This window comes from Rhinoraja longicauda, chromosome 1, assembly GCF_053455715.1.
Source record: "Rhinoraja longicauda isolate Sanriku21f chromosome 1, sRhiLon1.1, whole genome shotgun sequence".
NCBI lineage: Eukaryota > Metazoa > Chordata > Chondrichthyes > Rajiformes > Arhynchobatidae > Rhinoraja > Rhinoraja longicauda.
This window is the reverse complement of record NC_135953.1, coordinates 45,254,300-45,270,655: the sequence shown is the minus strand read 5'-3', so window position 1 is coordinate 45,270,655 and position 16,356 is coordinate 45,254,300. Positions and strand designations below refer to the sequence as shown.

At 48.9% G+C, this 16,356-nt stretch overlaps 1 protein-coding gene across 1 annotated transcript in view; it reads left to right on the top strand.

Annotated features, from left to right (window-relative positions):
* The first annotated feature begins 299 nt into the window (after window positions 1-299).
* Window positions 300-16,356, top strand: part of LOC144592185 (basigin-like) — a 38,179-nt gene continuing 22,122 nt past the window's right edge. The window contains exons 1-2 of the mRNA XM_078396661.1: window positions 300-510; window positions 6,844-6,927. Of these exons, the coding sequence (XP_078252787.1) occupies window positions 321-510; window positions 6,844-6,927 (274 nt within the window). The 5' untranslated portion in view covers window positions 300-320. The remainder of the gene's footprint in view (window positions 511-6,843; window positions 6,928-16,356) is intronic.

The following is a 16,356-nucleotide window of genomic DNA, read 5'->3' as shown; positions in this document are numbered from 1 at the left end:
CGTGGGTTGTTTTTAAATGTGCTATACAAATAAAATTGACTTGACTTGACTTGACAACATCCCCCACATGTTTGGGAGGAGGACGGGAGCGGGGCCGGTGTTGTTATCCTCATTTCGTTGACTCCGAATATTTGACTTTATTCGAACATTAACCTTTTAATGTGGGCGCTTTAACCCTTTTAATGTGAAAAGCATAAATAAATATTTGTATTTGTTCTGAATAGACTGTGGATGTGTGCTGGTGGATAGGTGGGCGTGCGCTCTTTAACCTTCATGGTGATCTGGAGGACAGGGATAGAGGTGAAAGGGGCTGGCGCCCGATGCCGATGCCGATGCCGATGCACACATCAGTAGCAGCAGTAGCAGCAGCAGCCGCCTGGAGCTGCCCGCAGCGCAGCGCAGCGCAGGGACCATCCATCGCTGGACCAGCAGAGATGATCGGGCCACTGGGCAAGAGGACCCTCTCCACGATCTTGCTGATCACCTCCTTTCAGGGGATGGTCGAACCAAGTAAGTGACGCCGTTGGCGCGAATAGAAGAGGGTGCGTGGGTTTGCTGGGACCTTGTGCGCCCTTGTGCCGCGGGATGAATGTAACCAGCTGAGTGAGATGGGGCATCTTGGTCGCTTGAGGAGAGGCCGGTTACCCGAGGTCCCCACTGGTTGGGAGGCTGCAGATGCTGCTCTTGTCTGCCCCTGCACCGGCCGACCACCCTCTCCACCTCTGCACTTTGATGGTGTTACTGCAATCTCCCTCCTCCTGGCCACTTGCTGACCGCAAGCCCCTTGACTGCAAACAGGCGAGGGAGGGAGGGAGGGAGGGAGGGAGGGAGGGGCTCTGGGGAAAATGACCAAAGGAGATAAAGCAATACAAAAAGAGGGGTTTTTTTTGTCGCAAGTGCCGGGGGTGCAAAACCCAGCGATAACCCAAGATCATTAGAAAAAAGAATCAGTGAACGTTAAAACAAGAGTGACAGGGAGAGCAGACGAGGAGAAACGTATATAAACGTGAGAGGTGGAAATACGTAAGTATACGGAAATAAAGGTGGAAGTACGTAAGTAACAAGAGGGCAGAGTGTGGAGAGTGGACTATCTAGGCCAAAATAGGAATTCACATGGGACTATTGTAGTACCGTTAAGACAAGACACTGCAGATGCTGGAATCCGGAACAGCAATCAATCTGCTGGAGGAATCAGTCTGAAGAAGGGTCTCGACCCGAAACGTCACCCATTCCTTCTCTCCTGAGATGCTGCCTGACCTGCTGAGTTACTCCAGCATTTTGTGAAATAAATACCTTCGATTTGTACTAGCATCTGCAGTTGTTTACTTACACAATCTGCTGGAGGAACTCAGCGCATTGAACGGCTACTGTAATGGGAAATGGGCAGTAGACGTTTTGGATTGGGACCCTTCAGCTGAGAGTCATAGAGTCATACAGCATGCAATTAGTCCACCTGGCCCAATTCGTCCATGCCAATGAAGATGCCCTATCTAAGCTAATCTCATTTACTCAATATGGATCATATCCATCCAACCTTCCCTGTCAATATACTTGTCCAAATGTCAAATGTCTTGTACATACTACAACAACTTCCTCTGACAACTCATTCTATATGCCCACCACCCTCAGTGTGAATAAGTTGCCCCTCGGTTTCCCATTAATTCTTTCCCCTCTCACCTTAAACCAATGCTCCCTACTAGAAGATTCCCCTACCTTGGGAAAAACCTACTGTGCATCCACCTGATGTCATCCCCACATGATTTTATACTCCTATATATGATCACCACTCAGCCTCCTGCACTCCTAGGAATAATGTCCAGCCTGCCCAACCTCTCTCTGTAGCTCAAACTCTTGCACCCTGGCAAAATGCTCATAAGTTTTCTCTGCACTCTATCCAGCAGGGTGAAAATAAAATGCAAAACACAATGCACTAGGTGCATCCTCATCAATGTGTAGGAAGGAACTGCAGATGCGGGTTTAACCGCCGATAGACACAAAAAGCTGTAGTAACTCAGCGGGTCAGACAGCATCTCTGGAGAAAAGGAATAGCTGACCTTTCAGGTTGAGACCCTTCTTCAGACTAAGAGTCGGGGAAAGGGAAATGAGAGATGAAGACGGTGATATAGAGAGAAGTAGAACAAATGAAAGTTGTGCAAAAAAGTAACAATGACAAAGGGAACAGGCCATTGTTCGCAGTGGCCTCGGTAAAAATGAGTTACAGACAATGAGACTCAAGAAGATGGTTTTGAAGCTAGTACAACAACTTGGGTGGGGAGGGACGGAGAGAGAGGGGATGCATGGGTTACTTGAAGTTAGAGAAATCAAGATCATACCACTGGGTTGCAAGCTGCCCAAACAAAATATGAGGTGCTGTTTCTCCAATTTGCATTTGGCCTCACTCTGGCAATGGAAGAGGCCCAGGACAGAAAGGTCAGCATGGGAAGGGGAATTAAAGTGTTTGGCAACTGGGAGATCAGGTAGGCCCAGGTAGACTGAACAAAGGTGTTCAGTGAAACGATTACCTAGACGTAGACTAGGTGATAGTTTCGCTGAACAACTTTCCCCATCCAAGTCATTGTACTAGCTTCAAAGTCATCTGTTGAGTCTCATTGTCTGTAACTCGTTTTCACCTAGGCCACAGCAAACAATGGCCTGTTCCCTTTATGATCGTTACTCTTTTGCATCTCTTTCTTTCATTTGTTCTACATCTCTTTATCACCATCTATATATCTCTCGTTTCCCTTTCCCCTGACTCTCAGTCTGAAGAAGTTTCTCGACCCGAAACGTCACCTATTCTTTTTCTCCAGAGATGTTCACTGAGGTACTCCAGCTTTTTGCATCCTCACCAATGACTTGTATAGCATTAGGATAAAGGGTATAGGTTTATTTTTGGCATGTGTCATTACAGGTACAGTAAAGGGCCTGTCCCACTTAGGCAATTTTTTAGGCGACTGCCGGCGATTGTCAAAGTCGTAGCAGATCGCCAAAATTTTCTTTTACCCTACGACAATGACCACGACAATGCCGAGTCAGGTCGAGATTACACCGTCTTCGGAAACATCGCAAAATTCCCACTCTTATCAATGCTTCTCCGGCGTCCTAATTTTCGCTAAAATCACTGACAAGTCTGTAATTACTTGAGAGTTTTGAAATATAACATCTTGCCCGGGTTACTTGAAAACCAAGCTTCACGGTAACAAGGCAAAACTGGATTGACTTCCAGTTTACTAATAGCAGTATTAAGAAATTTAATTTTAAACGTGGTTAAATGGATTTTTGTGCGGAGTGTGGGCATTCTTTGGAAATGTACGGGAGATGCATATCTGGTTTCTGGGTTGCATATCTGGGTTGGGAGCCTACTTTAAATGTACTCGCTGATGGCCATAAAAATTGTGAAAATTCCCACACTTACCTGACCGTCAAACTGTCGCCTCCAATCTACCTGTCAAATGTTTTGACAGTAAATAAATTGGTTAAACACCAGCATTTTATGGTATCTTCAAATGACTTGCCTTAATTTAATATTATGTGCTTCTAAATGCATCTAAGACAACCTAGCAAACCTGGGGACAGCATGCGACAGCGCCCACAATAAGCAACGATACCTGGTGACAAGCCAGCTGTCACCGAGAAATTTCAATCCGGTAGTTTTCTCAGCGACGCGCCGAGATCCACTACGATTCTTTGAAGACTCTTCACGATCATGCCCGTGACACCCCGGCAAACTGTCGGCGACAGCCTAGTAATTAGCTCCTTCTTGCTGAGATGGAAGGAAAGGTTATTTTACTGCAGCATGTTACCAATTTCTCTATCTCCTTCTTATATTCCCTTTTAGTCATTGTTCATGATTTAGCCCACCATAGTGGCATCACCTTCAAACATATAGATGGAGTTAGAGCCAAATTTGGCCTTACAAACATCAGTGTATAGGGAATATAATTGGGGACTGAGAATGCATCCATGCTGAGCACTGGTGTTGAGAGTTCTTGTGGAGATGTTGTCACCTCTCCTCATTAATTGTGGTTGGTGGGTTAGAAAGTTGGGGATCCAGTAACAGAGGGGGGTGCTGATTCCTAGGTTCCAGAGTTTACAGATGAGTTTTAATGGTATTATGGTGTTGAAGGTAGAGCTATTGTTGATGCATAGGAGTGTCTCTTAGGAGTCCTTGTTGTATAGGTGTTTCAGAGATGAGTTTAGGGGCAGGGAGATGGTGTCTTCTGTGGACCTGTTCAATGGTAAGCAAACTGCAGTAAATCAAGGCTTGTTGGGAGGCAGCATCAATATGCTGCATCACCAGTCTTTCAAAGGACTTTATGATGGTGGATGTTGAAACCACTGGACGGTAGCCATTATTGCATGTCACCTTACTTTTCTCAGGCACCAGGATGGTCGTGGTCTTTTTGAAACGGGTGGGGATCTCAGAATGGAATAGTGAGAGGTTAAAGATTTCTATGAACACCTCTACCAACTGAACTGCACAGATCCTGAGGACATGGCCAGGGACTCCATCTTGACCAGTTGCTTTCTGCGGATTCACTCTTAACTGTAACATAACATCCCAACTTCTTGACTCAGTTCCCCATACTGATGAGTGTCAATGTGCCAGAAGCCTTCATTACAACCATATCTATCTGCGCTGTCACTTTCAGGTAACTAGGTACTCTGAGATCTCTCTGCTCGATAATGCTCTCCAGGGCTCTACCATTCACTATGAAGGTCCTGCCCTGGTTTGACTTCTTAAAATGCAACACCTCACACTTATCATGTATTATTTTTCAATGATTACCAGTGGGTGTTTTTCCAGACTGAAGGAAGGTGAATGGTGATGTTCCCCAGGCATCGATGTCTTGTCATTACTTGGATGTGGAAAGATGTGACTTGTGGTTGGGATCACATTGGAGGCGATGGAAATGTCGGAGTATGATGTGTTGGTTGTGAACGGTGAAGGGTTGGATGTGGGGTGAAAAGTGAGGACCAGGGGAACTCTATCCTTGGTCCGTATGGGTGAAGGGGAAGTAAGTGCAGAATGACGGGACATATAGGAGTCCCAAGTGAGGGATCCATCTATGGCAGAAGGGGGAAAACCACATTTACAAAAAAGGTTCCTGGTTTTGTTTCAATTTCCAGCATCTGCAGTTATTTGTTGATTTTCATGGCTTAGTTTAGATTTTAAGTTTCTTTTTGCTGTTAACATTGCTCGGAGAGTAGAGGAACAGCCCACTTCCTGCTTATAGGGTACTTACAAAGAATGACATACATTTAACATATTTGCACACAACTGATTATTTCACATCTTCAGTTCAGATAAGTTTCACCAATAAATCAATTTTTGTGGGTGTCACTGTATGTCCCAAGTGCTGGCTGTGAAAATAGTAGTTGAGGGATGGGCAGAGGTTAGCATTCAATATATGTGAAGAATTGTAAGAAATGTTCATGTCCAAACCAGGACATTGGCCAATCTAGTTAATGACTTCAGGAAGTGTGGTGGAGTAAATGTCCCATTATTGTATTATCAGCATTAATGGTGCCCAAGTGGAAATTGGTGAAAGCTTCAAGTTTCTTGGTATAAATACTACCAACTATCTGCAGTGGACCAACCACAATGATGCGAAAGCCAAGAAGGCACAGTGATGCCTCTACTTCCTTAGAAGACTGGGAAAATTCCAATGACTCTTGCAAACTTCTTTGGATGCACTTTAGAGAACATACTGCTGAGCTGCATCACAGCTTGGATTGGGAACAGCTTCGCCCAAATTACAGAGTTGTCAATGTAGCCCAGACCATCACACAGACATACTCCCCACATTGACTTCATGCTGTCTCATAAAAGAAGGTTGAAAGCACGCATCGTCAGACTCAGGAACACCTTCCTCCCCTCTATTATCATGCTTCTGAATGGTCCTTCCATAAGCTAGGGTACTGACCGATTCACCGCAAACCCACATTTTGCATTTTGCAGGGCGTGCAGCGTAGGTTCACTAGGTTAATTCCCGGAATGGCGGGACTGTCGTATGTTGAAAGGCTGGAGCAATTAGGCTTGTATACACTGGAATTTAGAAGGATGAGGGGGGATCTTATTGAAACATATAAGATAATTAGGGGATTGGACACATTAGAGGCAGGAAACATGTTCCCAATGATGGGGGAGTCCAGAACAAGGGGCCACAGTTTAAGAATAAGGGGTAGGCCATTTAGAACGGAGATGAGGAAGAACTTTTTCAGTCAGAGAGTGGTGAAGGTGTGGAATTCTCTGCCTCAGAAGGCAGTGGAGGCCAGTTCGTTGGATGCTTTCAAGAGAGAGCTGGATAGAGCTCTTAAGGATAGCGGAGTGAGGGGGTATGGGGAGAAGGCAGGAACGGGGTACTGATTGAGAGTGATCAGCCATGATCGCATTGAATGGCGGTGCTGGCTCGAAGGGCTGAATGGCCTCCTCCTGCACCTATTGTCTATTGTCTATTGACATTGGACTTTGTCTCCGGAATTGGTTCTCTATCCAGTAAATTAGCTCTCCCTGCGATCTAACCTTCCAGAGCAGCCTACCATACAAAACCTTATCAAATGCCTTGCTGGTCCATTTAGACAATTTCTACAGCTTTATGCTCTTCAACCTTTTTGGTTACTTCAAAATCTCAGTCAAAATCTCAGTCACGATCTTCTATGCACAAAATCCCTTATCAGCCCATCTATCTAAATGCATATAAATCTTATTCCTCATGATTCTTTTCAGTAATTTACCTACCTCACTGGCCTATAGTTTCTAGACTTTTCCTTTATTTTGATATTTTCTACCGGATCATAATACCAGGAACAGTTTATTGAATATTAAATATTTTACCTTTCCAGGTAATTCTCATCATGCAACCTCAGCACCAGTGTCTAGGGGTGATGAAGACCATTTATCTGTGGTGGAGATTTCTCTTCTTTTAGGTAATTTCAGCATCTTATTTCTTTCACTGAATGTAATACATACTGTACAAGCGTGTTTTACTTTGATTTACTTTGTAATATATGGGTTGTCATTACTATGAGCATGAGGTTCTTCAGCTGAATATAGATTCTCAAAATGCTATGTGGATTTTTCAAATATATATCTTCTGGAATCTGATAAAGTATTGCAAAGCCTCACAATTCCATAAATATTTTCAGTAAGAATTTGATGCTACATGTTTTTTGAACGATCCATTGCTACAATTTTTAAGCATAGCTTAAGCAGCTAACAGTAACTGTAGATGTCAACACAACCTGGACTCCAGTAACAAATCCAAATGTGCTGCGAAGATAAAAGCAAAATAGACGACCATGGAGGAGAACATCACTTACAGTACCTGTTGTAGACAACTCATCATATGTAAAAGTCTGGAAGTAATTTGGAGAGACTTCTGGAATTCGCAATGCAGAACTCTATGGGAAGTATAATACAGTGGACATGAGCTGTACTATCATCACATAATTTGTACTGCTGTTAAAATTACTTTGGTGAATTGGAGGTAAGTATGCTTACTCTATTCATCTGACAGCAATCCAGGCTTGAGGATAAGGGGGAAGTCTTTTAGGACCGAGATGAGAAAGTTTTTTTTCACACAGAGAGTGGTGAATCTGTGGAATTCTCTGCCACAGAAGGTAGTTGAGGCCAGTTCATTGGCTATATTTAAGAGGGAGTTAGATGTGGCCCTTGTGGCTAAAGGGATCAGGGAGTATGGAGAGAAGGCAGGTACGGGATACTGAGTTGGATGATCAGCCATGATCATATTGAATGGCAGTGCAGGCTCGAAGGGCCGAATGGCCTACTCCTGCACCTATTTTCTATGTTTCTATCTGTTCACGTGCTTATAAACTGAATTGACATGTCCCTTCAGCCAGTGTTATTATTTTGTCAATTAGGATTCAGTGTATGCAGAATTTGGCTGGTACTTGTTCCTGTTAATATATATGAATGGTACTGGAAGCCTGGAGTGTCTAAAGTGTGAGTCATGAGTCCATCATATCAACTGCAGCTTCTATAGAATCTGTGGCCATTAGGAACTGAGTAGGTCAGACAGCATCTGGGGAGGCAGTGGACAGGTGACGTTTCAGGTCGGAGCTCTTCTTCAGACTGAGTAGACATATGTTTTTGCAGTCAGGAATATAGCTTAAGAATGATCAGTTAAACATGAGGGACAGGAGCTGATATTTTGCTTCTAAAACCCTCCCCAGATTTAAAATAAGGATACCCCAAGATTAACATTATGATGTGGACTATCCATACCTAAGTCTCAGACTATCCCACTGATGAATTCTTAGTGTATTATTATGGAACAAATATTAGTCTTTGAAGAGAGTGCTGTTGATTTAGCAGAATAACTGATCTGCTTTTCATCTCCAGCAATTTATTTCCACTTATCTTTACTTAAGAAGGCATCTGGTTTTCCTCACCCTCATTGCACGTGGCACTGAGTATAATAGTCAAGAAGTCTTGATGCAGTTCTATAAGACTTTGGTTCGGCCACATTTGGAGTATTGTGTGCAATTCTGGTTGCCTCATTGTAGGAAGGAAATGGAGGCTTTGGTGAGGGTTCAGTGGAGGTTTACCGATAATGGGATGAGAGTGGATGGTGATGCAGGAGTAACATTTTGCAGGATTAATACTTGTGTGTGTGTGCGTGCGTGTGTGCATGTATGTATGTGCGTGTGTGTGTGAATTATTGTAATTATAAAGCAGCAACTGTTATACTGATGCAGTCCCCTTGACATATCGACAGTGAAGAGGTCCTTTTTTTTGCATGGCTTGATAATGTAACGATTCTTCTGCTATCAACACAACTTCAGCCATCTATTCCAGGCCCTCGGCCCCTGACACAAGAACCTCCTTCCTGAGCTCTGTGAAGCACCAGGAACCTCCTGGATGATGCTGGGTGAAATGTGTTCTTTCCCTCCTTCTCTTTGAACTGTCTTCCCTCAAAAGCTGCTTTATAGCGGCCATAGGCAATGCACCTATTATACCCTGATGACCTCCCGTCATAAGCTGGCGTCCTGGTGCCATCGCAACAACCTGGAGCTCAATGCTCTCAAGACAGTGGAACTAATTGTAGACTTTCAAAGAGATCCCCCTACCCTCCCCTCACTCACCATCAACAACACCACAGTCACATCTGTGGAGTCATTTAAGTTCCTTGGAACCATCATCTCCAGGGACCTTAAATGGGGGGCCACCATCGACTCCACAGTCAAAAAGGCCCAACAGACGATGTACTTCCTGCGGCAACTGAAGAAACACAATCTGCCACAGGCAATGATGGTCCAATTCTATACTGCTATCATTGAGTCCGTCCTCACCTTCTCCATCATGGTCTGGTTTGGCTCAGCCGCCAAGCACGACATCCGGAGGCTGCAACGGATCGTTCGCACAGCTGAGAAGGTTGTTGGCTGCAACCTTCCCCCCATTGATGAACTGCACACTGCAAGGGCCAAGAAGCGAGTGGGCAGGATCACCTCTGACCCCTCTCACCCTGGCCACAAACACTTCGAAGCACTTCCCTCTGGAAGGCGACTCCAGACTGTCAAAGCAGCCACAGCCAGACATAAAAACAGCTTTTTTCCACGAGTGATAGTTCTACTCAATAACCAAAGTCTGTAGTCTCTTTTTTGCTCTGGTTTATTTTCACCCACATGTTTAGACCGTAATGTTGTATCCTTATTGTTTTGATGTGGTTATGCTTTATTCTTAATTGTTAACTGTATGTTTGTGTTGTCATTTGTGAGCGGAGCACCAAGGCACATTCCTTGTATATGCATACTTGGCCAATAAACTTATTCATTCATTGATTCATTCATAAGGGTATCACACAGTGTTGGGGAGGTTTGCCAAATGGGATGATCTTGTCAGTAAATGTGCAGTTCCTTAGTTTGTTTCTGAATGTAAAACACCGTGTTTTTTCATAATTTTCTTAAGTTCATCATGATTTTCTGCGGGCAAAATGAATAGTTGACAGTTCTAAACACAGTGCTGGATTGGTGCAACAAAAAGAAAATGTGAAATCCAATTTCTAGACAAGTGTTCTTTGTACAGTATGTTGCAAATTAAATTTCCAACGAATCATTGTAACTTTCTGTTACTCGGCCACAAGATGTCATGCTTTTCATCGCTCACTGTGCAATGTTGGGGACTTTGGTTCTGGGAGCAGTCGAAAGCGGGGGAAAAAATAAGTTTGTGGCGGCACCCGGGGGCTAGGCCACTCCCTTGGTCATTCCACTCGGCACTCAGTGGACGGGAGGGATTAGGTCACTTCCTGGGTCAGTCCCCTTTGGTCAGGTGGTCTGGGACTATAAAGGGTTTGGGTGTGTCGACTGACTTCAGACTTGAGTGCGGTGTTTGATACTATAGGTAATACAGTTATTAAAGTTATTGATTACTCACCTGGCGTCTGGCCTGATTACCGCGGTGACCGCACCCACTACACTGGTGACCCCGACTTTCCCTCGCAAGTCGCGATGGACCAGAACCTGCAACTACCCGACTCTTCCAGTCAACCACAACCACAACCACAACCACAACCACAACCACAACCGCTTTTGGACCTTCCCGCGGACCCTGCCGCCCGCGCCGCTATCCACGCCGTGTCGGTGTGGCTGCCTCCATTGTGGACCGAGGACCCCGACTTCTGGTTTGACCAGGCCGAGGCACAGTTCGCCCTGCGGGGAATAACTGCCGACGCCACCAAATACTTTCACGTGGTCAGCGCCCTCGACCCGGCCACCGCGCGCCTGGTCCGACCCTTCCTCCGCGACCCCCCGGCAACCGATAAATACGTGGCCCTTAAAGCCTTCCTCCGTGAGCAGTTCGGCCTCTGCGAGGCTGAGCGGGCAACCCGGATCCTCCGAATGCCGCCCCTGGGTGACCGCCGCCCGTCGGTACTACTGGCCGACATGCAGGCACTGCTAGGCGACTACGAGCCCAGGTTCCTTTTCAAACATGTTTACCTGATGCTGCTGCCGTCCGACCTCCGCCAGCAGCTCCTCGACGTCCCGTTCCCCAACATGCAGGCGTTGGGCAGGCGCGCTGATCAGCTCATGATGGCCCGTCACCTGGCCCTCGACGCGTTGGAAGTCCAGCCAACGGCCGACGACTACCCGCAGGTAGGAGCCTCGATCGCCCGCATTACCACCGCTCCCCGACAGCCTTCCCGACGGTATCCGGCTTCAGCAGCTCACCCAGCCGGCGGCGCGTCTTTTTCGCACGGCCCGCCTGCAGTTCTCCCACCCGCCACCGGAGGTCGCGGGTGGTCGGACCCAGGGGTCGCGCGCAGCCTGCCGCCAGTTCCTCCATACGCCACCGGAGGTCGCTGGTGGTCAGATCGGCCCGCACAGCCGCCCGTTTTCACGGAACCCAGCAGAGGGGGCTGGTGCTATTTCCATCGGCGGTGGGGCCCTTCGGCCCGTCAATGCCGGCAACCCTGTTCGTTCCCGGGAAACGCAGAGGCCGGCCGTCACTGATTGCTTCGGCGGCCGGCCAGATTCATCGTGTGTTTGCGTGGGACCGCCGCTCCGGGGCCCGTTTCCTCGTAGACACCGGGGCGGAGGTGAGTGTTGTTCCCCCTTCGCAGGCTGACCTCCGTAGTGGTAACCGCGGTCCCCTCCTCGCCGCAGCCAACGGGACCACAATCCGGTCATATGGTGTGCGCACGATCTCCCTCAACTTCGGGGCGAGCAGCTTCTCGTGGCAATTTGTGATCGCGGATGTGTCCCAGCCACTGTTGGGTGCAGATTTCCTACGGGCACATTCCCTGCTCGTGGACGTTAAGCGGCAGCGTTTGGTGCACTCCGTCACTCTGCAGCGGTCGTGCGTCCTGATGGGCCCCTGTCGTCCGTGGACGCTGCGTTCTCACGGATTCTGGCCGAATTCCCCGATATTCTGGACCCCCAGTTCCACTCCGCCGCCCCAAAGCATGGGGTGGTGCATCATATAACAACTACTGGCCCGCCCTTGTACGCCCGGGCACGGCGTCTTCCACCGGACAAGCTCCGTCTCGCTCGGGAGGAGTTCCGCCTTATGGAGTCACTGGGGATCGTGCGCCGTTCAGACAGCCCGTGGGCGTCCCCGCTACATATGGTCCCCAAGGCAGACGGTGGTTGGCGTCCTTGCGGAGATTACCGCCGGCTTAACGATGCCACAATCGCTGACAGGTACCCGGTCCCTCACATCCAGGATTTTAATGCCCACCTGGCTGGGGCCACGGTATTTTCCAAGGTCGACCTGGTGCGTGGCTATAACCAAATTCCAGTCCACCCCGACGACGTCCCCAAGACAGCAATCGTGACGCCATTTGGCCTATTTGAATTCCTCCGCATGCCGTTCGGACTCAAGAACGCTGCGCAAGCCTTCCAGCGACTTATGGACTGCGTGTGCCGCGGGTTGGAATTCGTCTTCGTATACCTGGACGACATATTGGTGGCGAGCCGCTCGAGACAGGAGCATGCTGCCCATCTCCGCCAGCTATGCCAGCGCCTTAGCGATCATGGGCTGGCCATCAACATCACCAAATGCCGTTTCGGGGTGGCATCCATCGAATTCCTGGGCCACCACGTGACCATGCACGGTGCGCTGCCGCTCCCCAACAAGGTGGACGCGGTGCGCCAGTTTCCACGCCCGACCACCGTGAAGGGCCTCCAGGAGTTCGTGGGAATGGTGGCCTTTTACCACCGATTTGTGCCATCTGCAGCCCGGATCATGCGCCCGCTTTTCCATCTCATGGCGGGCAAGCGCAGGGAGGTCGAATGGACCGACGATGCGGTGGCGGCATTCCAACACGCCAAGGAAGCCCTGGCTGCGGCCACGATGCTCGTGCATCCACGGGTTGATGCACCAACCAGCCTGACGGTCGACGCTTCAGAAGTAGCGGTTGGGGCGGTGCTCGAACAGCACACGGATGGGTGTTGGAAGCCTCTGGCCTTCTTCAGTAGGCACCTCAGCGGCGCACAGCGGAACTACAGTGCCTTTGACCGCGAGCTCCTTGCCCTTTACCTTGCGGTCCGCCACTTCCGCTATTTTCTCGAGGGGCGGACTTTCACCGCGTACACGGACCACAAGCCCCTTACTTTCGCTTTCGCCAAGGTGTCCGACCCGTGGTCAGCTCGCCAGCAGCGGCAGCTGGCTTACATCTCAGAATTTACTACCTCCATCCGTTTCATCGGGGGTAAAGACAACCGGGTGGCCGACGCCTTGTCTCGACCCGCGGTCCACGCCGTCCTGCAAGTGGCTGATGGGATCGACTACTCAGCCCTGGCGGCGGCCCAGCTGTCCGATAACGAGATGTCCGCCTACCGTACCGCCGTTTCGGGCCTCAGGTTGGAGGACGTTCCCTGTGGCACTGGGGGCGCGACACTGCTGTGCGATGTGTCCACCGGGCAGCCACGCCCAATCGTGCCTGTGGCCTAGCGACGCCGGGTGTTCGAGGTGCTCCACGGGCTGTCCCACCCTTCCATTCGGGCAACGACGACCCTCGTGGCTTCCCGTTTCGTTTGGCACGGGTTACGCAAGCAGGTTGGGCATTGGGTGCGCACCTGCATCCCGTGCCAAACCTCAAAGGTACAGCGGCATGTGCGTGCGCCGCTCCAGGAGTTCCCCGTCCCTCGCCACCGTTTTGACCACATCCATGTGGACATCGTGGGGCCGCTGCCGCCTTCTCGGGGTTTCACCTACCTCCTGACAATGGTGGACCGTTTCACGCGGTGGCCGGAGGCAGTTCCACTGCCGGACACGTGTGCCTCTACTTGTGCCCGTGCCTTGGCGGCAAATTGGATTGCCAGATTTGGGGTTCCGCTCCATATTACGTCCGACAGGGGGCCACAATTCACCTCCGAGCTGTGGTCATCCATGGCCCAACTGCTGGGGGTTAACCTGCACCGCACCATAGCGTACCATCCGCAGGCGAACGGCCTGGTGGAGCGTTTCCACCGCCAGCTCAAGGCCGCTCTGAAGGCCAGGCTCGTTGGCCCGGACTGGGTTGACGCGTTGCCGTGGGTTTTACTGGGTGTCCGCACCGCCCCCAAGGAGGACTTGGCCACCTCCTCGGCGGAATTGGTTTACGGGGCTCCGTTGACGGTATCCGGAGAGTTCGTTCCCCCCGCCCAGGGTCAGGCAGAACAGCCCTCAGCCGCCCTACAACGCCTTCGGGAGACGGTGGGCTCGCTGGCGCCAGTGCCGACGTCTCGCCACGGTTCGGTGCGGTCACATGTCCCTTCCGCCCTGCAGGACTGTCCTTTTGTGTTCCTGCGTCGGGATGCCCACCGGCCACCCCTTCAGCGCCCTTATGAGGGACCGTTCAAAGTGCTTGAGCGGGGCTCTGCCACCTTCGTGTTGGACATGGGGGGTCGTCCTGAGACGGTCTCTCTTTCACGGCTAAAGCCGGCGCATGTGGACATTAGCCAGCCGGTGCTACTGGCGCAGCCTCGCCCTCGGGGTCGTCCCGCGTCCCGGCCCTTACCCCCGAAGTTCCCGCGGGTGCCTTCCCCTGGCGGGGTGGTTCTGCTTCCTGCGCCCGCCGTGGCGCGCACACGGGCTGGCCGTTTCATCCGTCCCCCTGTCCGTTTCGTGCCTTCGGTTCTTGGGGGGGGGTCCTGTGGCGGCACCCGGGGGCTAGGCCACTCCCTTGGTCATTCCACTCGGCACTCAGTGGACGGGAGGGATTAGGTCACTTCCTGGGTCAGTCCCCTTTGGTCAGGTGGTCTGGGACTATAAAGGGTTTGGGTGTGTCGACTGACTTCAGACTTGAGTGCGGTGTTTGATACTATAGGTAATACAGTTATTAAAGTTATTGATTACTCACCTGGCGTCTGGCCTGATTACCGCGGTGACCGCACCCACTACAAGTTGAATGTTCCAGTGAGCTGTTTGTTTCATGTCAGACGCTGTGCATTTCTATTAATTTAATTTCACATATTCTGCAGTGATGGCTAATCCTCTCAATTCAATTGGGTTTAAATGTTGAAATTTATAATCTTTGTATAACACTGTTGCACAGTGCAAGATTATTCAATCCAGTATTGGCTCATAACGTTTAATTATTAATCCCAGGGTTAGTACATTTAGTGACACATATTAAGAGATGCTGTTGCTGTTGTTAAATTATTTGCATGAAAAATTAGTGGATTAGTGTCTGAATTTCATCACGTTTTATTCACATTTCCATTAGTGTTCTTTTTTGGAAGATTCTGTCTCAATCCTCAGAGTGTTACTGCAGCATATTTTGTAGATTGTATACATTACAGTCCCCAGAGAAACTAGTAGATGAAGAGTGGTGGATGAAGTGCCAACCAAGTACTTGCTTTTTCTTGCTGTTGTTAGAACTTCTTAAAGCTGAATTAGAATGGTAGAAGGACTGTGTGGACTCGGGTATTGAGTAACACTTTACAATGTCCATCCTTTCTCCTGAACTAGTCAGCATAGTAATTATGAGATTGATTCAGTGATGCTTTTTTGTGACTTGTGTGGCAAAATATGTTACATCCCAGCTCTTACCTGAATGATGCCTCTAAGAATAAAGGGGAGGCCATTTAAAACTGAGGTGAGAAGAAACCTTTTCACCCAGAGAGTTGTGAATTTGTGGAATTTTCTGCCGCAGAAGGCAGTGGAAGCCAATTCACTGGATGAATTTAAAAGAGAATTAGATAGAGCTCTAGGGGGCTAGTGGAATCAAGGGATATGGGGAGAAGGCAGGCATAGGTTACTGATTGTAGATGATCAGCAATGATCACATTGAATGCCGGTGCTGGCTCGAAGGCCCGAATGGCCTTCTCCTGCACCTATTGTCTATTGTCTATTCGTTTGCACTATCATTTTTGATCACTTTGATGATGATTTTAAAAGACTGCAAATGTGGTAATTGGCTGGATTGCATTTGCCTAATATCTCTTGGATGGAACACACCTAATAGATTTAAAAATGAAAAACTCAGAAATCTAATTTTGCTCTGCCTTATTAATACAATGACACTATTTTGAGTAGGAAGAACTGCGTATGCTGGTTTAATTCGAAGGTAGACACAAAATGCTGGAGTAACTCAGCAGGACAGGCAGCATCTCTGGAGAGAAGGAATGGGTGATGTTTTGAGTATGGCATGCGTAAAGACTATCCTGCAGGCAATCGAAGTGTGCTGTTATAATAATAAGCTGAATTTTGCTGCCTTCACAAATTATAGCAGAGGTAAAACCAAGCACTGATGCAGGTCAGGAAAAGAGCAGAACACTTGGCCTCTCACTTAAAGCCATGGACAGAGTTTGTAGCCAGAAACACTGGGGTCTTCTGACTGGTGGGAAAGACCTTGAACTTCATTGTTGGCCTGCTACCTCTGAAGAAACTACAACCATCCAGTGAGTGTCTCA